This window comes from Artemia franciscana, chromosome 18, assembly GCF_032884065.1.
Source record: "Artemia franciscana chromosome 18, ASM3288406v1, whole genome shotgun sequence".
In the NCBI taxonomy this organism is placed as follows: domain Eukaryota; kingdom Metazoa; phylum Arthropoda; class Branchiopoda; order Anostraca; family Artemiidae; genus Artemia; species Artemia franciscana.
In genome coordinates, this window is record NC_088880.1 from 34257571 (window position 1) to 34283366 (window position 25796).

General features: G+C 36.1%; 1 protein-coding gene across 2 annotated transcripts in view; it reads left to right on the forward strand.

Moving 5' to 3' along the window:
* The first annotated feature begins 828 nt into the window (after positions 1 to 828).
* The window catches only part of LOC136038913 (zinc finger protein OZF-like), a 39165-nt gene continuing 14197 nt past the window's right edge, over positions 829 to 25796 (forward strand). For both annotated transcript variants that reach the window (XM_065722397.1, XM_065722396.1), the window contains exons 1-2: positions 829 to 919; positions 8272 to 8397. In XM_065722397.1, the coding sequence (XP_065578469.1) occupies positions 8355 to 8397 (43 nt within the window). In that variant the 5' untranslated portion in view covers positions 829 to 919; positions 8272 to 8354. The remainder of the gene's footprint in view (positions 920 to 8271; positions 8398 to 25796) is intronic.

Sequence of the window (25796 nt, forward strand, 5' to 3'; positions counted from 1 at the left end):
CTTTCCCTCCAATTAGCCATGGTTCATAACTTTTTATTACAGTCCATCAATTGATTTGAATTCAAATCAAGCTGGTGGACTTTGAGAGCCTTGGCTAATTGGAGAAAATATATGACAGAAAGTTAGAGTGAGAGGTTAAAGCAAAAATTCAATATTGTAGGAGTTTATTCAGACAAAAAGATTCAAGAAGCAGAAGAATTAGAGACAGATTTAAAAAGAAGAAGAAAAGAATTAAAACGTTCTAGTATACTTGGTGGTAAGTTTGCAACGAATACTGATCAGGTATGTGATAGACTAAAATACCTGCCTTGCGGCATAATTTTATGCATTACTAAAAAGGCTTATGTCAGATTTGCCTCTCACTTAAGCTATCTGTCTTGAATTTATGTCCAATTAGCCATTGCTTTGTGCCACCACCTACTTGATTTGAAATAAAAAAAAAAACTGTAGGGGAAACTGAAACAAACAGTTTTGTTTCTTTGTAGGCTAATGTGAGCTAGCTTACATTACTGTTAGTACTACTAACAAGTGTTACCAACAACAGTACAATTGCACCATTTTGGTACATTTCACCTCTAAAGGTACATTCTGGTACAATTAGAAATTTTCTGGTACATTTTTACAAAATGTGGTACAATATGGTACACTGAGATTTGAATGGACATCAGGACCTAGCGAGTGGAAGGAATTGTACTTTTTTTGTTTCCTGTTCTAGAGTTTTAAGTTTTCCGTTACACATTTATTTAATTGCATGTTGTGTGGCCTCTTGCGTTCATTATATGGCGTGAAGCAGTACTGTCATCTGTCTCATAATTTAAAATAGATTGTAGGCCCTAAAGTACGAAATTCAAAATTAAAAAAAACACATGACATTCGCGTGGTGTTTAATCAATGGAAGGCACTGAGCCTAGATAATTGAGTAAGTCGCATGCATACAACAAAATACATGGAATTCATGCCACGAGACACACCTATAATAGTAAAAATAGAATTTCTTTTCTTTGTGAAACTGGTAGTATATTAAAGTTGAAAAAGGAATAGGCCTATTAACAAGCTATATTTTCATATCATTTAAAACATATACAAAAATAAAATATATTTCACACACACACAAGGGCACAGAAAGCAAATTATCCTAATATAAATGAGCAATAGGCTTAGTCATACACAAATCCTCAAGGCTCACAATAGGGGGAGCCATGGGTTGCCTGGAAAAATTTGTTGGAATGAGAATCTCAACTGTAATGTTTTGTTCAATCAGATTATACCATTCCCTTGAAAAATGACATGGTGCCCCAACGTTATAAATATGGGTGTAATTTTGTGGTGCCTGCATATTGTTGGGTTGCAATAGGCCTATCTAAAAACAAGAACTTGTGTATGACTGTATAGGCCATGAAAAATCGGTTGCAAAGCACAAAGCCTTGACTTATGCACATTTTTTTTTAATCCAAGTAGTTCCTATGATTCTAGATTTTGGTTTTTGACCATTAAGAAATTTTGGTAAATTTTTGTTGAAAGAGCAGGAGCATGTATCCCATCCCTGAATTTAAACATCTATTTTCCTCTCCCATTGGGATCTTCTGTCTTGTCTGCTGAATTTTGTGCCATCTGCCTGGCCTTGGATATACTTATAAATTATAACATAGAATCTGAAAATATACTCTGTCTCTCCAACTCTTAATCAGCATTTGTATTGATCCAAAATATTAATAGAATTACTAATGACAAGGATTTATATAATATTAGAAGGCAGCTTCTTAATCTTAAGATCAAAGGAAATGAGGTTTATTTTCAACATGTTCCAAGCCATAAAAGCATCAAATATAATGATATGGCTGATTCTCTAGCAGCAAAGACTTCCATGTTAATTCCTAGTCCTTCCTCTGACCTCAATTCACAAGATATTATCAGGAAAAGATCCAATGTTAATTACAGTAGCCTAAATTAATTTTATCTCCATTTCATACAAGATTAAATACACAGTACTATATTACTGGCTGAAATCAGGTGCCCTACTTCTAAATAGCTTGCTATTTAATTGGAAGCCACATCATTCCCCTTTATGCTGAGTCTGCTTTTCAGCAGATGAAATAATCCAGCATATATTATTTGATTGCCAGGCTCAGAGTAAGGAGACTATTGCTCTTGGGTGTTTCTGCTTGTTTGCTAAGATTCCAATTACTTATACAGCTATCCTGGATTCTAACCTGCCATGGGAAATTTATCATAAGATATTAAAGGCAGCAATTGATATCTTAAAGAAGAGAGATATTGTTTGATAATGATGAAAGCTTGAAGAAGTCAATTTTTAAAAGGAAATGGTTTATCCATAGTTTTTGATTGTACAGAAGAGAGCAGGAATGAGTAGGAAGAGCTGTATTGGTACTGGCCAGCTTAGGGGCCTTAAACAGCTGGGGACAGGTAGCTCAGGTACTTGCACTTCCCAAAATCAAAAACAGTGTATTATTATTCATAATTGCATTATTCATTGTTGGCAGACTAGAGGAGAATAGCACTTTCCAGTGGCTATTTTTTCTAGAGAAGAAGTCAAAGAGGTGCAAGGACTTGTTGTTAGTCCATATACCTCCCTACAATTTTTGGAACTGGAACTGTTCATATTTTTGACTTATAAATAAAGTGGACATGCCACTCAATACCTTTCTTATGCTCTTTACAAGTATTGAAATCACTTATTTTGCAAATTCAAGTTTAAGCACTTTTTAGCTCTTGAAAATGACTAAAATATTTCTAGTTTTTTGACAAAAGTCTTAAAACATTGGTATCAAACTTTAAAACTGTGGTCTCAAACTTACTGTTTCATTATAAAAAAACTGAAGCAATGGAGTTAATATGTTCTCTTGTTCTGTTTATATTATTGTACTTTTTTGATCATCCACATGTTCTGCATAGCACAAAAAAATTTGCATGTTGCTGAACATTAGAAAAAATAGACATGTAACAATTTTTTGATCAGTGATACAATTTAGAGTGTTTTGTGGTACTTTTTCTTCCAAAGCATTGGCAACACTGCTACTAACAATACAAGGCAGCTATGCATGCTCCTCCAGCCCAGTCTATTCAAAGCCTTCCTCTTTAAACCTTCCTGGAAGCTCCCATGTCCTTTCAATCTTTCTTTATGACATCCTCCCACCCCAACTATGGACAACCTGCTCTCCTTTAGCCCTAGATGGCTGACCATAAAGGACAATCTTTGGATCTCAGAATACACCCTAGCTATTTGTTATAGCCCTAAAAAACAGGATTGAACCACAGTTTTCATAAATTTTATGGTTTGAAATATGGCCAGTCAGCTGGGTACCCAGTACAGTCTATAGGCGATTTCTTGGGAAAACATCTAGTAAATCTTCCTCTGCTTTTCAGAATGCTCAAGCTTCAGGGCCACATTTGACCACTGTCAGCACTGTATCCTCTAATATTCTAATTCAAGTTTGCAGACCTATCTTCCTATTCTTCCTAACTTTTTTTCTTTAATTGTGAAAAAATACCCTGAGCCTTGGCTATTCTACTTTTAACATACTCACTGCTCCTACTACATTTACTAATAATACTACCAAGATAAATGAAGCTGTCAACCTCACCCATCTCTTTGTTATGCAACATCACCTTTTCATCCTCACTTATTGCTAGCCTTTGTGACTTAGTCTTCTTAACATATATTATTAAACCTACTAAGGGTAAGACCTTTGCTAAAGCTCTTTGATCACCAGAATATAATGCTTGCTGATAATCTTTAAAACTGAGTACCAAAGGTGTTTGGCAACTCAGGCTCTTATGAATTATTAACCTAAGAGTAAAAAGTTAGTCCACACATCCTCTATTTTTTCTAAAACTGTACTGTTTGTCTCTTAAAAAATTGTCTACAGTATCTCTCAGTCTAAAAAGTGCCATACTGCTAAGTAATTTGCTACCTACAGAGACCAGACTAAAGCCTCAATAATTACCATGCTCACTCCTATCATTTTTCTTACACAGTGGTTTGATAAAGGTTTTCCCAAAATTGCTAGATACTTTTCCTTTTTCAAAAATCATATTTATAATCTTTATGATGCTTAGAATGCTTAGTTGCCTCAATGCTTAGAATGGAGCACACCATCAAAAAAAGATTCAGTAATAATCAAATCACATGCACAATATTCTTTGATGCAGCAGCAGCATTTGATAGGGTCAACTCACAAATATTAAAAAATAAATAAACTCTCTACAAATAAATACACAACTAAAAAATTGGATTTCAGACAAAAAATTTTGTGTGAGAACCAATGGTGCTTTATCCTCTGAAAGATACATAAAAGCAGGAGTACCACAAGGATGAGTTCTCAGCTCAATTCTATTCTCCCTCTATGTAAGTGACCTGACAACACATCATCTCCAACAAACTAACTTATACATGTATGCAGGTGATATTACCATCACTATCACAGGAAACTCATAGAAAAATAAATACTAGCAGCCAAAAAGCAATTGATCATGTCCAATTGTGGGCAAATGAAAACAAAATAACCTTAGCTGAAGATAAAACAAATCTTTTAATGTTCACCAAACATATTGGTCAACTACTAAATCCAAAACTAAAACTAAACAACAAGCTAATAAAAACTCCACATTCCCAAAAATACTGAGGTGTAACCTTTGACAGCCAGCTATCATAGAAAAAACACATGAATAACATTCTACAAGCAATTATAAAAAGACAAACATTTGTCAATGCAATCTCAAGTCAATTCAATGCTATTCCAAGAAAAATTTTACTACTTCTAACCAAATCAACAATTCTCAGCAAATTGGATTATTCCTCAATAATCTATTCTACAGCTATTCTAATCTATTCAACAATTTTTATACAAATTAGATGTAAAATGGAACCAATCATTAAGAAAAATATCAAATGCTATGCCATCCACACCTACACCTGACTCCACTTTGAAACACACACATATTCCCTAAAAACATGCAGGAAAATTCTACACACTAATTACATCAAAAAGTAAAGAACCACTACTAGCCATGATCTAATCAAAACGAATATTATAGAACTAATAAATTTCTTTCCAGATGTGCAAACAAATGATTTACCTGCAATTATTTTCATATCTAAAAGTTGCACTAATGAGTTTAATCACCTACTCTGTAAAATTGAACACTATAAACCTTTGAGTGGATTCTTATGTATAGACACCTCACTACACCTACAAATCCAAAAGAAAACAAACAACCACTATATCTAAAAAACTTGACATTGCAATATATCAATGAGATAAATTTTTCCCAAAAAAACTTACATGGATGGTTCTAAACAAGGCAAGAAAACAGGACCATGTGTCTGGTTTGAAAATAGAAAATTTTCAATAAAAGAAAGACTTCCAGATGAGTGTTCAATTTTCCAAGCTGAACTTAAAGCAAATAAAATAGCCATAACAAAAATACAAAACATTGAAACACCAGATTCTTTCCTAATATGTTCTGACTCACTATCTTCCCTTCTATATCTTGCTAATTACCAAGCCTCACCTACAAAAGAAATGGAAAAAATCTCCAAAATGATTAACACCCTTCAAGAAAGGAAATTCACAATAAAAATTATCTGGATATCATCTCACATTGGGCTATATGATAATGAGATGGCAGATATGAAGGCTAAAGAAAGTTTTACACAACAAGTTTCTTTATGTACTACTAATCACCTGTTGAAATACTAAACAGTATCAATGAACATCTTATAAAAGAAAAGCATCTTCTTTTCAAAAACAAATATCTAACAATTCTAAAGGACAATTTCATCAGCAAGAACCTAATACATCCAAACAGAAACATTGCAACCACAATTTTCAGAATTAGAACAGGGCACAACAAAACCAATGCTTCATTATTCAGATGGAACATTACAACATCACCATTATGTGATCTATGCAAGATAGATGAAGACACAGAACAGCTTCTAATGAAACACTTAAAATTCAACCAAGAAAGACATTCTTTTGAAAAAAATCTCTTTAACTCTTTCCTTATCACTAATTGTTGCGTCATTCCTATCTTTCTATCTTGGACCAGTCCTGATTGACTACTCCCTCTCAATTTATTTATGTGCCACTACAAAATTTTACTATTATGCCATCTAACTATACCTTGCAAATTCTTGCAAATCATATCCAAGGCCTCCACTTTACACCTCCTTAATTTGTATTTTAATGCTTTCTCTACTTTCTTTACATTCCTTTTGTTTTTAATTATCTGTCACTTAGATAATTCTTGTTCATGCCCCTGGTTTGAAACAACCATTTATTCATTAGTTGTTTGTGAAATAGAATTGATAGGTCTGAAGAGTTTTTTTTACCATTTATATTAAAACTTAATTATTTCAGTGACAATGTTTGGTTCCATACATGTACCTGTCCCAAGCATTGGTTCTTGAGACCTATCCTCTGTAGGAAAACTATAAACAGAAATGAAATAGCTGGGGTTATATTGCTTCGAAATGTTTAGATAGCTCAATGGCAAACCTTAAAAGTCAATAGAATTTTACATATAGCCTTGGGCTGACAAAAAAGTTACAACAATAAGAAAAGAGGAGATAAGAAGTTATGTGATGATATGCCCAGGTAGGCCTTTTCTCCTCAGTATATGGAATATGGATGAGAGTGTCCTGACCATTTTACAAAGGAGACAAGATTGTTAGTGAAATACAGATGCATCAAATTAGAAGGGAAACTTCTGCAGATAAAGGAAAGATTGTGACAATTCTTGCCTGTTTCAGTATCTGGAGACTCAATTCCACCAATACTGGTCTTCTCAAGCAAAAGACTACCCCAGGGTGGCTATAGGGGCTCCACCTGGTACTATTGCTTTTGTTTTGTGACATTGGCTGGACTATGGTTTCAATGTTCATTGTGTTGTTGTTTTATCACTTTTTCATTATTGTACAGCCAAGCAAACTTACTTATCTTCCTTATCAGTTGATGCCATCCATGTAGCAAAGTATATCCATGTGATCATGTTAACCTTGTCTCCTTATCTGTCACACAAACTGCAACCACTTGATCTCGGGGTCTTATCCTCTTTTGAGTTCTAGCATAAAAAAGTGAATAATCCAGGCATTCCAGTGTCTCTTAAGGAAATCCTGTACTTTTGTAGCATTGCTTATACCCTTTTATTCAATTAATCAAAGATTACTGCAGGTTTTCAGGCAACAAGTATTTGCCCATTTAACAACAACATTTTTTCCATCACCTGAAACTCACGGGACAATGCATCTGAGCCAAGAGATGAAGACTGAACTTCCTTAAATCCTGAAGAAGGGGCAGGTCAAGCCTCTCAAAACTCAAGTCATCTGCGCTTCAATCCAGACCATCTCACCTGTCAAGATAAGGCTACATCCAAAATTTTCTCTGAGAATGGTCACATCAAGAGGTTGATAAAAAGGAGCCTGTACAATACTGATGGATACTCTAGTGAAAAATAAATATTGAGGAGCAGGCTATGGTCCAAAAAGCTGAGAAAGTGAAAGAGGCTCTCACAAACCCTTGTCAATAATCTAAAAATCATACAAAATCACTCTTTATTAAAATTGACACCAGGCCAGAAGAGGTTTCAGAATCCATTGAAACAGCCAAAATTTGTTTCTAAAGTATTATATGTCATCATTTTCTGGTATTTTCATTAGGATTAACCTAACTTCAATTCTTGAGTGTTGGCAGTATAATACATAAGTACCAATTAAAGGAATTAATCTTTCCCCCATGAATCTTCACCATTTAAATATTTGTTGAATTTTGCTTCATTTTGTATATAAAAAGTTAAGTACTTTTCTTTTTTCCTTAGGACTTTTACTATGCATATAAATTTTGATAGATAATTTTTATGTTGGTCCCTTAAGGGACCAACATTTTGCCAAAATATTCTAAATGCAGCAACTAGAATTAAGAACACTTTTGTCCAATCGGAACAGCTGATAAGTGAAGTGTTTCAAAAATGAGAAGTGTTGCAAGCAGTATGTACTACATAGTAATATGAAATATGTTCAAGATTTAGAATTTACCTCAAACTTTTTTATTTGAAAGCTGTAAATTTTCCTAGGAACTGAAAAATTACAATGTATAATTCAGGGAAATACTAACAAAAGCATATTTACCACACAACTATGTTTATTGCAGTTGGTCAATATAAATTTAGAAATGGTAATAAATTTTTCTTTAATGTTAGTATGTGTCTGATCTATATTCTTCTTTCTTGTATCTCTCATCTATTTTCTAGATTGTTTGCTTCTTCCCCTCTTTTGAAGATATATTATTCAGATTTGTGAAGGGGAGCTGACTGTCTAACTCAACTAATGAAATATGGAAACATCTATCCTCTTTGGTGTGACTACTGTTAAGCAAGGTGACTGGTATTTTGAAGAATTCAGCCAATATGTTGTTTATTTTCGCATTTTTTTTTGGTTTTTCTTTCTTTTTTTGTGTTATTTTGCTCCTACATTAGAACAATCATTAAACTATTTTTTTCCCCGCTTTTACTTTTCAAAAAGAGCAAAAAAACTGTAAATACCTGTCTGTTCATATTTCTAATTTTAATTAAAATTATTTCCAGTTAAAATTAGAATTCCAACAAACTTATTCAAACCTTTTTCTTACTGGTCATGCCTTTATGTGATTTCACAAATTATTGCCCTCAAATTAATGATGAAATCACTGGTTTAAATAAGATCATCTTCTCCCATGTAACAAATTTTTAAATGTAAGTTTAAAGAGTATCCCTCTTTCTTTAAAAAATAGATTAGCTTTAAGCAAGGAAAAATGCACCAATAATAATTGTTAGGTAACCAAAAATATTTAAAAGTAAGGTATCCACTTAGTTTACCAAATATTTTGAGAAAATTTTTAAATAGGAAAGCCCCCAAGACTTTCCTGTAGCAATATCTCTACCTAGATAAGAGGATCAATACCTCTGGGCTAAAGGCATCCCCAAAACTATCCTTTTGTCTTTATGATAAATTTGTATTACTTCTTGTTTATGTTTATATCATGTATCACTAAATTCATAAACCCAGGATTTTTTTTCAGAATTGTTGCACCTGAAATATATATTATATTCACTACATATTGAAATGATATTATATATATATATATATATATATATATATATATATATATATATATATATATATACATATATATATATATATATATATATATATATATATTAATATATATATATATATATATATATATATATATATATATATATTTTAACTACGTGAAACTTGCGAATATACAACATTCTGGCTTTCCCATTGTCTGTGCATATACAAAGCCTTATATACTTATAATGACGTCATATGCATATGCTCTTTTTACAAACAAACAAACATGCATATACACAACTCATTTTTACATAGATAGATAGATAGATAGATACAATACAAACTAACTGTATGAAACTTGCGAATATACAATATTCTTCGCTGTCCAATTGTCGCTCATATAAATATATTGTCAGGTTTACCAACCCTCGAACATGCAACGCACAATTGTCCATGGGAGAAACAATCAGTATTAAGTTTTATACCACATTTTTCTAATGATTGACCTTGAGCTTTGTCGATGGTGATTGCAAATGCTAATCGAACTGGGAATTGCAATCTTTTAAATTGGAAAGGCAGATCCGTTGGAATAAGAACAGCCTCACCCTCAAAAGGTCCTGTCAAGATTGTTGCCTCTATTACGTTTTCCATTGTTTTTTTACGGCAAGTCGCGTGCCATTGCAAAGCTTTGGAGGGTTTATGATACGTAACAATATTATTGATACGCCTATTTTTAGTTGCAGCACGTTTGGTGGAAACCCTGGAAGATCCAGGGAATTTAAAAATTCAGATGGATAATTAAACTCCTCATTTGGTTCCAAAACTGTGTCAACTGACTTGTAAAGGACTGCCTGGTCTCGAATCTTGGTCAAAACAATATTGTTGATTTCGTGGACGTCTATATTTTTGAGTGCAAGAATCGCTCGTTCACTTAGCCATTTATTATTTTTGTAATTGTTTAGAATATTCGGAAATACTTTTTCAATCAATTCATTTTTGGACTAAATTAAAGAATTCAGCAAGTAGTTGTATACGTCCTGAAATTGAGTCTACTGGGAGCTTTCCGTTTCCAATTGCCAGCAGTTGATCTGAAAATGTTTGACCAGAGTCATTGTTTTGCAATCGGACACGCATATTTGTAGTTAATTTGAATGTCTTTACGTGTGCCCATAAATTAGAATTTTTCAGGCAAGCATTCATTTCGTCTGCAGGGGTTGATCTAGGTATTATAGGTAATATTTGCCTGAAATCTCCCGCAAGCAATATTAATGTGCTGCCAAAGGGTTTCGAATTCCCTCGCAAATCTTTCAAACATTGATCCAGAGCCTCGAGCGATTTTTTGTGTGCCATTGTGCACTCGTCCCAAATAATAAGTTTGCATTGCTGCAATACTTTACCCATCCCAGATGATTCGGAAATTTTGCACTTGGGAGTTTCTGTAGAATGCAAATTCTAAGTAATTTCAAAGCGGAATGAGCAGTTCTTCCACCAGGCAGGAACGTTGCGGCTATTCCGGACGACGCAATTGCCAACGCTATATCATTTTTTGATCGAGTTGATGCCAGAATCAGTTTTATCAAAAACGTTTTACCAGTACCTCCTGGCGCATCCAAAAAGAAAAGTTCTCCAACGTTGTTATTGACACAATGCATTATCGTATCATAAATGTCTCTTTGTTCCGATGTTAACTTGGAAATGTTATTTTGTACATACGACAATAGATCACTCGTGCTGTAACTTTGTTCACGATCCAATTCTACACATGTCGAATCAGCAGCGGTACGATTAGGTGAAGGCATTCCCAAATCCTGAAGAGGTTTGTTTGCCATACATATGCATAAATCTTCTATAATAACTAAAGTGTAGTTATAAATTTCTGATGTAAAATCAAAAGCCATATCTGACGTCTCTAACCGTTTTCGATGGAGTATATCTTTGGATATTTTCGATTTATATTTTCCCATAGCAGGAGCTGAAGGAGAGCAAGTTGTTACTATGATTCCAAACAATGCACGAATTTGACTTGGAGTTGACGTTTCTCACGCGTCATTGATGCAGTTATCCCAGTGTTGGTCATTCTCCAATAAATTCAGAGCTTGGCATGCATTACGGAAAGTGTCATGTATAGTACCGTTTACAGTTCTCAAATACTCAAAGGACGTCGGACCGGGTACATTCACCAAAAGCAGGCGTAGAAAGAAGCATTCATGTTGATTGGGGTGAACGGTGTAGAGTCTTCCTATCGTGGTATCTTTGAAGATGGTAGGTTGGCCGTCGACTGACTTACCCTTTTTTTGACGTTCAAATACTTTATTTTTAGTATTCCACGTGTAATACGTAGGCACTTCAGTATACAGCAGTTTTTTTGCAAAAGAATCATTTTTGCATAGCGAAAAGAAAGCAGCTAACTCTGTATCCGGTGGATTCAGGGCTCTTTGTGGCACGTTGGACTCCGAAAAATAAACACGTTGACCATTCTGTAAATGTACCGCTAAGTGAACAACAGCTGGACTACGTTCATGTATCGGAAATGAAAGAATTCAACAGCTTCATTACTGCTTATGTATCTTCCAGCCTGATATCGACGAATGGACAGCAAGCCAAAAACTGCCATGTCACTGCCTTTGTTGACGTATTTACATATGTATTTGATTGCCTTTACGGAGTTACAGTATTCAACGTTTATGTGTGCATTAAATGTTTTTGATAATAAAGGGGGAATATGGAACAACCCACTGGTTATCTACTTCGATGGTGGCACCGTTAAGCTTCTTTATTATTGCTGTTTTTCCGCCATTTTCAGTAGATCTTCTTCTATATTGTGGGTAACCATCATTGCCAGTAATTGTGTTGGGTACTAAAAGTCGAGGATATTGCGTTGTGCACCTTCCTTTGGCAATGCATGGTGAATTTTCGTTCAGTGCACTGCAAGGTCCATGTATCATTTTTTTACAACAATATCATATAACCCCTTATCGACATTTTCATCAGATATTTCAGCGGAAATCACATCATCAATTTCATTAGAAGTAATTTGATAATGTAGCCAGATTAGTATATGTGCGTGTGGCAATCCTCGTTTTTGCCATTCCACTGAGTACATCCAGCATCGCACTGACCCAAACACTTCAAGTTTTACTATGTAGTTTATCAGTGATTTCAACTTTTGCCGGAAGACACGGGCTGTAATGTCATGTCTATGAACCGCCGATTGTTCTTGAAGTTCATCTCGTCCCAAGATTGATTACATGTAAATATAATAAATAAATCTGGACGACCATAGAGACGAACATACGCAATAGCACCTTGAGCATATTCATGCATATGATGGGGAATGCCAGCATATGACGAAGGTAAAATCGTTAATCTTCCAACGTTTGTGATATTACCGTCCTTTACAACTGCATCTCGCAAATGAATGTATTGTTCAGAGCGGAGCTTGGTCTGATTCAGACGGATAAATATCAAACGTTCTGATTCAATTTTTGCATACATATCAACGATGTATTGGTGAAACAATTGACGGCATTTTAAAATATAATTGTCTTCATCCTGCCGAATCATTAGTCTATAGGAATAATAATGCATTTCTTATTCATTTCTTTGTTAGTGGCTGGATTTATCAATTTAATATTAAAGTGATAGCTTTCGGCTCCATCCCAAAAAATGATAGGATATTATAGGGCATCGTAGCATCGATGAGTTTCAGCCATTCTTACCAACTGAGCGTTTCGCTTATGAAGAATAATATCTCGAGGTAAAACCTGATTATCGACCATAACGATTGCCACTTCGTCGATAGTTGGGGCATTGTATCTACGCGGCCAGGAGGCGTTTTGAACAGACACACAAAATTATTTTTTTCGTGGAAAAGATGTTGCAATTGGGAAACGATTGTCCTTTCAACGTCGGGAGAAATTTTGCAACGTGCATTCAATTCAGAATTTCTATCACTGATAAAGAACAATTGTAAAAATTTATGATTCTCGCCTGAGAATGGCAGAAGGGACCCGGCTCTGTGATAAATTTGCCCTTTTACTTTGAAAGTAGGCATAAATTGATCTGGATTTTCGATTTGGGCACCAAACGACGTCATTTGGAAACATGAGTTATATTTTCTTATTTTTGATAAAAATCGCTTAGATTCTGACGTAGTTCCAGTAAGCAAAGTCTTCAATGGCTCTGGGGGTTCAGCCAGTTGAGGAAGTTTAACTTTTCCTGTGGCACAACACATCCCCATTGTTTCACCATTAAATTTCAAGGCCTTGCAGTAGGGGCAAGTTTTAGACTTAGTCCCGATTTGAACACATCTACTATAATCATCAACTGGGCTGTACCTGAATGCCATGCGATAATTTTCACGTTGCTCTTCTGATTCTCGGCACGCTTTCTTTTGGCATTATCTTTTGATGCCGCAAGCCTGTTTTTACGTTGCTCTTGTGATACCTCGGCACGCCTTCTTTTTTCACTTTCTCTTTTAGCAGCAAGTCTGGTTTCGCGTTGCTCTGGTAGTTCCTTGACACGCCTTCGTTGACGGAAATTGTACATTCCTAATCTGACATTATCTCTTGAAGCTGTAAGCCTGTTTTCACGTTGCTCTTGTGATTCCTCGGCACGCTTTCTGTTCTTACTTTCTCTATCAGCTGCATGACTGTTTTCTTGCTGTTCTTGTGATTCCTCGGCACGCTTTCTTTTCTTACTTTCTCTATCAGCGGCAAGTTTTCTGGCATAGACTATTTGAGCAGCTTCCTCGGCAGTTGCCATTGTAGGTTCTTCAGTCATTTAACACCAAGTTGGTGGGGGCGCTTCGCGCCCCCCAAGCCCCCCCCCCGCGCGCGTAAGTCGTTACGCGCCATATTAGTTACGCGCCATTGTAGTTGTGTCCCTATGTCCCACCTGTGAATATAGATAGATATATAGATATATGTTTTTAACTACGTAAAACTTGCGAATATACAACATTCTTTGCTGTCCCATTGTCTGTGCATATAAATAGATTGTCAGGTTTACCGACTCTTGAACATGCAACATATAATGGTCCATGGGAAAACAATCCGTATTCAGATCTATACCTCATGATTCTAATGATTCCCCTTGAGCTTTGTTGATGGTGATTGCTAATCCACCATTCCCTGTGTCGCCGTCGTCATTTATATATCCCTCTGTGCCCCCCGGCGTCCCCGTTGTAGTTGTGTCCCTGTGTCCCGGTCGTAATTTATATTTCCTGTGTCCCGGTCGTCATTTGTGTCCCGGTGTCCCAGTCTGTGATTTCTCTTTGAGTGTCCCGGGCGTCATTTATATTCCTTGTGTCCCGGTGTCCCGGTCGTCATTTGTGTCCCGGTGTCCTGGTCTGTATATACATTCGTTTTTGAATTGGTCTTTTTTTTAGTATTTAGTTTTTTACTTTTTTTAAGTTTTTTTAGTTATGCCTCATGATTCTAATGATTGCCCTTGAGCTTTGTTGATGGTGATTGCTAATCGAACATTCCCTGTGTCCCCGTCGTCATTTATATATCCCCCTGTGCCCCGGCGTCCCCGTTGTAGTTGTGTCCCTGTGTCCCGGTCGTCATTTATATTCCCTGTGTCCCGGTCGTCATTTGTATCCCGGTGTCCCGGTCTGTATATACATTCGTTTTTGAAATGGTATATCATGAAATAAATTTTTATATTTTTCCCCTTTTTTTCTTTTTAGTTTTTTTTTGGTTTTTACTTTTTTTTAGTTTTTTTAGTTTTTTTTCTTTTTTCTTTTATATTCCCTATGTGCCGGTGTCCCGGTCGTCATTTGTGTCCCGATGTCCCGGTCTGTAATTTCGTCAGTCGAAAATATGACGTCAGTCAACACAGAAACATGACGTCACCCGACAGACCCACACACAGACAACTTATCTATCTATCTATCTATTTATATAAAAACTAGCTGTTGGGGTAGCGCTTCGCGCCACCCGAACACCTAGTTGGTGGGGCGCTTCGCGCCCCCCCAAGCCCCCCCGCGCGCGTAAGTCGTTACGCGCCATATTAGTTATGCGCCATTGTAGTTGTGTCCCTGTGTCCCACCTGTGAATATAGATAGATTTATATATGTGTTTCAAACTACGTAAAAATTGCGAATAAACAACATTCTTGGCTTTCCCATTGTCTGTGCATATACAAAGCCGTATGTACTAATAATGACGTCATATGCAAACGCTCTTTTTACAAACAAACAAACATGCATCCACACAACTCGTTTTTATAAAGATAGATAGATAGATAGATACAATACAAATTAACTGCGTAAAACTTGCGAATATACAACATTCTTGGCTTTCCCATTGTCTGTGCATATACAAAGCCGTATGTACTAATAATGACGTCATATGCAAACGCTCTTTTTACAAACAAACAAACATGCATACACACAACTCGTTTTTATATAGATAGATAGATAGATAGATACAATACAAATTAACTGCGTAAAACTTGCGAATATACAACATTCTTCGCTGTCCAATTGTCGCTGCATATAAATAGATTGTCAGGTTTACCGACCCTCGAACATGCAACGTACAATTGTCCATGGGAAAAACAATCAGTATTAAGATCTATACCACATTTTTCTAATGATTGACCTTGAGCTTTGTTAATGGTGATTGCAAATACTAATCGAATTGGGAATTGCAATCTTTTAAATTGAAAAAGCAGATCCATTGGAATCATGGGAATGCGAGGAATAAGAACAGCCTCACCCTCATAAGGCCCTGTCAAGATTGTGGCCTCTTAGGTTTTCCATTGTTTTTTTTTACGGCAAGTCGCGTGCCATTGCAAACCTTTGGTGGGTTGATATTTCTTAAAAGTATTATTGGTACGCCTATTTTTAGTTGTAGCACGTGTGGTGGAAACCCTGAAGGATTTATGGAATTTAAAAATTCAGATGGATAATTAACCGCTTCATTTGGTTCCAAAACTGTGTCGACTGACTTGTAAAGGACTGCCTGGTCTCGAATCTTGGTCAAAACAATATTGTTGATTTCGTGGACGTCTATATTTTTGGGTGCGAGAATCGCTCTTTCACTTAGCCATTTATTATTTTTATAATTTTTTAGAATATTCGGAAATACTTTTTCAATCAATTCTTTTTTGGACGTCACTAAATTACAGAAATCAGCAGGTAGTTGTATACGTCCTGAAATTGAGTCAACTGGGAGCTTTCCGTTTCCAATTGTCAGCAATTGATCTGAAAATATTTGACCAGAGTCATCGTTTTGCAATCGGACACGCATATTTGTAGTTAATTTTAATATTTTTACGTGTGCCCATAAATTAGAATTTTTCAGGCAAGCATTCATTTCGTCTGCAGGAGTTGATCTAGGTATTATAGGTAATGTTTGCCTGAAATCTCCCGCAAGCAATATTAATGTGCTGCCAAAGGGTTTCGACTTCCCTCTCAAATCTTTCAAGCATTGATCCAGAGCCTCGAGCGATTTTTTGTGTGCCATTGTGCACTCATCCCAAATAATAAGTTTGCATTGCTGCAATACTTTACCCATCCCAGATGATTTGGAAATATTGCACGTGGGAGTTTCTGTAGAATGCAAATTCAGAGGCAATTTCAAAGCGGAATGAGCAGTTCTTCCACCAGGCAGCAATGTTGCGGCTATTCCGGACGACGCAATTGCCAACGCTATATCATTTTTTGATCGAATTGATGCCAGAATCAGTTTTATCACAAATGTTTTACCAGTACCTCCTGGCGCATCCAAAAAGAAAATTTCTCCAACGTTGTTATCGACACAATGCATTATCATATCATAAATGTCTTTTTGTTCCGACGTTAACTTGGAAATGTTATTTTGTACATACGACAATAGATCACTCGTACTGTAACTTTGTTCACGATCCAATTCTACACATGTCGAAACAGCAGCGATACGGTTAGGTGAAGGCATTCCCAAATCCTGAAGAGGTTTGTTTGCCATACGTACGCACAAATCTTCTATAATAACTAAAGTGTAGTTACAATTTTCTGATGTAAAATCAGAAGTCATATCTGACGTCTCTAACTGTTTTCGATGGAGTATATCTTCGGACATTTTTGACTTATATTTTTCCCATAACTCTGTAGGAGCTGATGGAGAGCAAGTTGTTAAAATGATGCCAAACAATGCACGAATTTGACTTGGGGTTGACGTTTCGCACGCGTCATTGATGCAGTTATCCTAGTGTTGGTCATTCTCCAATAAATTCAGAGCTTGGCATGCACTACGGTAAGTGTCATGTATAGTACCGTTTACAGTTCTCAAATACTCAAAGGATGTCGGACCGGGTACATTCACCAAAAGCAGGCGTAGAAAGAAGCATTCATGTTGATTGGGGTGAACGGTGTAGAGTCTTCCTATCGTGGTATCTTTGAAGATGGTAGGTTGGCCGTCGACTGACTTACCCTGTTTTCGACGTTCAAATACTTTATTTTTAGTATTCCACGTGTAATACGAAGGCACTTCAGTATACAGCAGTTTTTTTTGCAAAAGAATCATTTTTGCAAAGCGAAAAAAAGCTGTTAATGTTGTATCCGGTGGATTCAGGACTCTTTGTTGCACGTTGGTTTCCGTGAAATAAACACGTTGACCATTCTGTAAATGTACCGCTAAGTGAACAACAGCTGGACTACGTTCATGTATCGGAAATGAAAGAATTCGCCAAACAGCTTCATTACTGCTTATGTATCTTCCAGCCTGATATTGTACGATTTCGTCGAAATCTTTGATTTCGGGCTGCAAGCCAAAAACTGCCATGTCACTGCCTTTGTTGACGTATTTACCTATGTATTTGATTGCCTTTACGGAGTTACAGTATTCAACGTTTATGTGTGCATTAAATGTTTTTATAATAATGGGGAATATGGAACAACCCACTGGTTATCTACTTCGATGGTGGTACCGTTACGCTTCTTTATTATTGCTGTTTTACCGCCATCTTCAGTAGATCTTCTTCTATATTGTGGGTAACCATCATTGCCAGTAATTGTGTTTGATACTAAAAGTCGAGGATATTGCTTTGTGCACCTTCCTTTGGCCATGCATGGTGAATTTTCGTTCAGTGCACCGCAAGGTCCATGTATCATATTTTTTACAATAATATCATGTAACCCCTTATCGACATTTTTATCAGGTAATTTCAGCGGAAATTACATCATCAATTTCGTTCGAAGTAATTTTTTTATGTAGCCAGATTAGTATATGTGCGTGTGGCAAACTCGTTTTTGCCATTCCACTGAGTACATCCAGCATTGCACTGACCCAAACACTTCAAGTTTTACTATGTAGTTTATCAGTGATTTCAACTTTTGCCGGAAGACACGGGCCGTAATGTCATGCCTATGAACCGCCGATTGTCCTTGAAGTAAAAGCTGCAGTATCTCGTCCCAAGATTGATTACATGTAAATGTAATAAATAAATCTGGACGACCATAGAGACGAACATACGGCAATAGCATCTTAAGCATATTCATGCATATGACGGGGACTGCCAGCATATGACGAAGGTAAAATTGTTAATCTTTAACGTTTGTGGTATTACCGTCATTTATAACTGCATCTCGCAAATGAATGTATTGTTCAGAGCGGAGCTTGGTCTGATTCAGGCGGATATATAGCAAACGTTCTGATTCAATTTTAGCATACATATCAACGACAAATTGGTGAAACAATTCACGGCATTTTAAAATATAATTTTCTTCATCCTGCCGAATCATTAGTCTATAGGAATAATAATGCATTGCACTGCATTTCTTATTCATTTCTTTGTTAGTGGCTGGATTCATCAAGTTAATATTAAAGTGATAGCCGTCGGCTCCATCCCAAAAAATGATAGGATATTGTAGGGCATCGTAGCATCGATGAGTTTCAGCAATTCTTAACAACTGAGCGTTTCGCTTATGAAGAATAATATCTCAAGGTAAAAACTGATCACCGACCATAACGATTGCCACTTCGTCGATAGTTGGAGCATTGTATCTACGCATATGTTGGCCAGGAGGCGTTTTGTCAGCGGAAATAACAATTTTATGCGTATCAGTAGGCATCAAATCGATGGCTGTTTTGAACAGACGCACTAAATTATTATTTTCGTGGAAAAGATGTTGCAATTGGGAAACGATTGTCCTTTCAACGTTGGGAGAAATTTCGCAACGTGCATTCAATTCAGAATTTCTATCACTGATGAAGTACAATTGTAAAATTTATGATTCTCGCCTGAGAATAGTAGAAGGGACCCTGCTCTATGATAAATTTGCCCTTTTACTTTTGAAAGTAGACATAAATTGATCTGGATTTTCGATTTGGGCTCCAAACGACGTCATTTGGAAACATGAGTTGTATTTCTGATTTGTGACAAAAAACGCTTAGATTCTGACGTAGTTCCAGTAAGCAAAGTCTTCAATGGCTCTGGTGGTGCAGACAATAGAGGAAGTTTAACTTTTCCTGAGGCGCAACACATTCCATTGTTTCACCATTGAATTTCAAGGCCTTGCAATAGGGACAAATTTTAGACATTGTCCCGATTTGAACATATCTACTCAAGCTATAATCATCGACTGGGTTGTACCTGAATGCCAGGCGATAACTTTCAGGTTGCTCTGATTCCTCGGCACGCTTTCTTTTCTTACTTTCTCTATCAGCAGCAAGCCTGATTTCTTGCTGTTCTTGTGAGTCCTCGGCACGCTTTCTTTTCTTACTTTATCAGCAGCAAGCCTGATTTCTTGCTGTTCTTGTAATTCCTCGGCACGCCTTCTTTTTTCACTTTCTCTTTTAGCAGCAAGTCTGCTTCCGCGTTGCTCTGGTAGTTCCTCGGCACGCTTTCTGTTCTTTCTTTCTCTATCAGCCTCAAGCCTGTTTCCTTGCTGTTCTTTTGATTCCTCGGCATGCTTTCTGTTCTTTCTTTCTCTATCAGCCTCAAGCCTGTTTCCTTGCTGTTCTTTTGATTCCTCGGCACGCTTTCTGTTCTTTCTTTCTCTATCAGCCTCAAGCCTGTTTCCTTGCTGTTCTTTTGATTCCTCGGCACGCTTTCTTTTCTGACTTTCTCTATCAGCAGCAAGTTTTTTGGCATAGACTCTTTGAGCATCTTCATCGGCTTTTGCCATTGTAAGTTCATCAGTCATTTTAAACTTAAACATTAATAGATTTCTACGTGAACATATGTCTTAAATATCTTGAATGACGTCACCCGTCAAAGCAAAAATGACGACAACTAATTTCATGACGTCAGTCAACACAGAAACATGACGTCACCTGACAGACAGACAGACACACAGACAGACAACTTATTTTTATATTGTCTGTGTGTGGGTCTGTCGAGTGACGTCATGTTCGTGTGTCGACTGACGTCATGTTTTCGACTGACGAAATTACAGACCGGGACATCGGGACACAAATGACGACCGGGACACCGGGACATAGGGAATATAAATGACGATCGGGACACTCAAAGAGAAAGCGACCGGGACACAAGGAATGTTCGATTAGCAATCACCATCAACAAAGCACCGGGACACAAATGACGACCGGGACACAGGGAGTATAAATGACGACCAGGACATAAGTAAAAAAAAAACTAAAAAAAACTAAAAAAAAGGTAAAAACTACAAAAAAGAAAAAGAAAAAAAACTAAAAACTAATAAAAAAGCTAAAAAACTAGAAAAACTAAAAAAGAAAAAAAGGAGAAAACCAAAACTAAAAAAAAATAAAAATAAAAAAATAAAAGGTAAAAACTACAAAAAAAAACTAAAAAGAAAAAAAGGGGAAAAACACAAAATTTATTTCATCATATACCAATTCAAAAACGAATGTTTATACAGACCGGGACACAAATGACGACCGGGACACGGGGAATATAAATGACGACCAGGACACAGGGACACAACTACAACGAGGACACCGGGGGGCACGGGGGGATATATAAATGACGACGGGGACACAGAGAATGTTCGATTAGCAATCACCATCAACAAAGCTCAAGGGCAATCATTAGAATCATGAGGTATAACTAAAAAAAGGTAAAAAACTAAAAACTAAAAAAAAGACCAATTCAAAAACGAATGTATATACAGACAGGGACACCGGGACACAAATGACGACCGGGACACAAGGAATATAAATGACGACCGGGACACTCAAAGAGAAATTACAGACTGGGACACCGGAACACAAATGACGACCGGGACACAGGGAATATAAATGACGACCGGGATACAGGGACACAACTACAACGGGGACGCCGGGGGGCACAGGGGGATATATAATTGACGACGGCGGCACAGAGAATGGTCGATTAGCAATCACCATCAACAAAGTTTAAGGGCAATCATTAGAATCATGAGGTATAGATCTGAATACGGATTGTTTCCCATGCACAATTATATGTTGCATGTTCAAGAGTCGGTAAACCTGACAATCTATTTATATGCACATACAATGGGACAGCGAAGAATGTTGTATATTCGCAAGTTTTACGTAGTTAAAAACATATATATATATATATTTATATATATATATATATATATATATATATATATATATATATAATATATATATATATATATAATATATATATATCGATACAACAACAAAAGAGAGAATAATGAGGACTTTTTTTCCCAAGACAGTGAGCCAACAAAACCTATTTGAATATTTCGGCCCTATATCTAAGGGCCGTCTTCAGCAAAGAAAAAATAAAACAATAAAACACTTACAATAAAAGTTCTCAGTTAAAAATCCATTTTTTTTAAAATAGCCTTGGCATCATTAATTCTTAACGAAAAGTTCAGCCAAGACTGTCTGATAAAAGCTAACTTTTACAAGATAAAAAGGTTCATTCATTTCACTAACTGTATTTATTAAAAATTGGAATGATTTCTTATTGCGATATTTGCTTTCTCTGCAGCTAATATGATAGTTCTTTTAAGATTGGGCTTGTTTTTGTTCGTTCCTATTTTTGTTTTATTTTGAATTAGATTATTTTCTATAATTAATTTTGTGTACATAGGGTTGAGTGTGTATTCACCCAAGTCTCTATTTAGGCATGTATTATTATTTAAGTTTCGTTTGATTTCGATTGCCTCGCGGACAGTTTGTTTGATTCCTAGGTCATTGCTAATTAGAATTGTTTCGTCAAATAGAACATAATGGTTTGGATTTTCAAAAATATGATTACTTAAAGCTGAATCGAAAGATATGGAGTTATTTTTAGATTTTAATGCTTTTCAATACTTTCTTTGTGTTGCTGTAATCTTGTTCCTAAATTTTGGTGGGTTCGACCAATGTAATAATTTCCACAACTACATGGTATTTTATACACCCCTCGTAGACGAGTAATTGGGGTTTTATCCTTACCAGAATTGACAAGGTTCATTATACTTAAATTGCTTGTGAATACAACACGTAAATTGTTCTTATAAACAAACTTTTTTCAGTTTTGAAGTAATTTTCGGAATATAAGGTAGGTAAATCGTGCTTGTGGGTTTATTCGAATCATTTACTGTGTGGGATTTAAGGCTTCAGAAGAATGCATCTTTAATCTTTGAGCAATAACAGTATTTATAAGAGAAATTGGGTACCCGTTACCAAAAAGTATGTCTGTAATAAAATTTAATTCTTTTTTAACATACGGCTCTGAACAGATATTAAGTACTCTATCCACAAGAGATATTACCACATCTCTTTTAACCTGTGGAGGATGGTTAGATTTGAAGTGAAGGTATCTATTGTTATGCGTAGGTTTTCTGTAAACCGTAAAATCAAGTTTATTCACACTGCGTATTATCAATACATCTAAAAAAGGCATTTTTTTATGTCTTTCGGTCTCTAGAGTGAATTGCAGGTTTCTATCGTAAGTATTTAAATGTTCTAGAAAACCTTTTAAGTTCACTTTCGCCATAATTCCAAACTGAAATTACGTCGTCCATGAAACGTCCCCAAAACACATGATTAAGAAAATACGAATCTAGGGCCCAATTTTCAAGATTCTCGACGAAAATATTTGCGAGTAGGCCTGATAGAGGTGCTCCCATAGGAAGGCCCCTTACCTGTTTGTAATATGAATCTCGAAACTGGAAGTGCATGGAATATTTGTTACATAATTTAACCAAATGCATGAGAACATCAATGTCTAGACCTATACTAGCTACAATGGGTCTTAGAGGAATGCCTTGTTTGTGCAATTTTGGTAATCCATAAAACTTCGAGCAAAAAACACCACGAGGGTGGAATTTATTGTACAACTGTGGAGTGATTCTGCCATCTTCTTTCAAAGTTTTTAATTCTTTTATTACTTTTTGAGCAAATTGATCAGTCTGGTCATGGGTTGATTTAACATAAGTGGTTGTATCATTTAAATGTGACTGAATTTTACCATCATAATCAGTTTTATTCATAATTACTATGGAGTTGCTTTTATCGGCTTTAATGATTATTATTGAGGAATCCTTACGGAGTTTATTCAAAACTTTTATGCCATATGATTTTTTCATTGCGTTATTGGGAGAATTAGGAAGTTTTAATGAGGTGCTGTAAAGAGTATATATATATATATATATATATATATATATATATATATATATATATATATATATATACTAGCTGGGGTGTTGGGGTGGCGCTTCGCGCCAACCCAACACCTAGTTGGTGGGGGCGCTTCGCGCCCCCCCAAGCCCCCGTGCGCGCGTAAGTCGTTACGCGCCATTTTAGTTACACGCCATTGTAGTTTTGCCCCTGTGTCCCACCTGTGAATATATATATATATATATATATATATATATATATATATATATATATATATATATATATATATATATATATATATATATATATATATATATATATATAATATATATATATATATATATATATATATATATATATATATGTTTTTAACTACGTAAAACTTGCGAATATACAACATTCTTCGCTGTCCCATTGTCTGTGCATATAAATAGATTGTCAGGTTTACCGACTCTTGAACATGCAACATATAATTGTGCATGGGAAAACAATCCGTGTTCAGATCTATACCTCATGATTCTAATGATTGCCCTTAAACTTTGTTGATGGTGATTGCTAATCGACCATTCCCTATGTCGCCGTCGTCATTTATATATCCCCCTATGCCCCCCGGCGTCTCCGTTGTAGTTGTGTCCCTGTATCCCAGTCGTCATTTATATTCCCTGTGTCCCGGTCGTCATTTGTGTCCCGGTGTCCCAGTCTTTAATTTCTCTTTGAGTGTCCCGGTCGTCATTTATATTCCTTGTGTCCCGGTGTCCCGGTCGTCATTTGTGTCCCAGTGTCCTGGTCTGTATATACATTCGTTTTTGAATTGGTCTTTTTTTAATTTTAGTTATTTACCTTTTTTTAGTTTTTTTAGTTATACCTCATGATTCTAATGATTGCCCTTGAGCTTTGTTGATGGTGATTGCTAATCGAACATTCCCTGTGTCCCCGTCGTCATTTATATATCCCCCTGTGCCCCCGGTGTCCCCGTTGTAGTTGTGTCCCTGTGTCCCGGTCGTCATTTATATTCCCTGTGTCCCGGTCGTCATTTGTGTCCCGGTGTCCCGGTCTGTATAAACATTCGTTTTTGAATTGGTATATGATGAAATAAATTTTTGTGTTTTTCCCCTTTTTTTCTTTATAGTTTTTTTTGTAGTTTTTTTTATTCTTTGTTTTTTTTTAGTTTTGGTTTTCTCCTTTATTTTTCAGTTTTTTCCTTTTTTTATTTTTTTTCTTTTTTAGTTTTTTAGCGTTTTTATTAGTTTTTAGTTTTTTTCTTTTATTTTTTGTAGTTTTTACCTTTTTTTTAGTTTTTTTAGTTTTTTTTTTACTTATGTCCTGGTCGTCATTTATACTCCCTGTGTCCTGGTCGTCATTTGTGTCCCGGTGCTTTGTTGATGGTGATTGCTAGTCGAACATTCCTTGTGTCCCGGGCGCTTTCTCTTTGAGTGTCCCGGTCGTCATTTATATTCCCTACTAGCTGTTGAGGTGGCGCTTCGCGCCACCCCAACACCTAGTTGGTGGGGGTGCTTCGCGCCCCCCAAGCCCCCTCGCGCGCGTAAGTCGTTACGCGCCATATTAGTTACGCGCCATTGTAGTTGTGTCCCTATGTCCCACCTGTAAATATATATATACATATATATATATATATATATATATATATATATATATATATATATATATATATATATATATATATATATATATATATATATATGTTTTTAACTACGTAAAACTTGCGAATATACAACATTCTTTACTGTCCCATTGTCTGTGCATGTAATTAGATTGTCAGGTTTACCGACTCTTGAACATGCAACATATAATGATCCATGGGAAAACAATCCGTATTCAGATCTATACCTCATGATTCTAATGATTGCCCTTGAGCTTTGTTGATGGTGATTGCTAATCGACCATTCCCTGTGTCGCCGTCGTCATTTATATATCCCCCTGTGCCCCCCGGCGTCCCCGTTGTAGTTGTGTTCCTGTTTCTCGGTCGTCATTTATATTCCCAGTGTCCCGGTCGTCATTTGTGTCCCGGTGTCCCAGTCTGTGATTTCTCTTTGAGTGTCCCGGGCGTCATTATATTCCTTGTGTCCCGGTTTAGTTTTTAGTTTTTTACCTTTTTTTTAGTTTTTTTTAGTTATAGCTCATGATTCTAATGATTGCCCTTGAGCTTT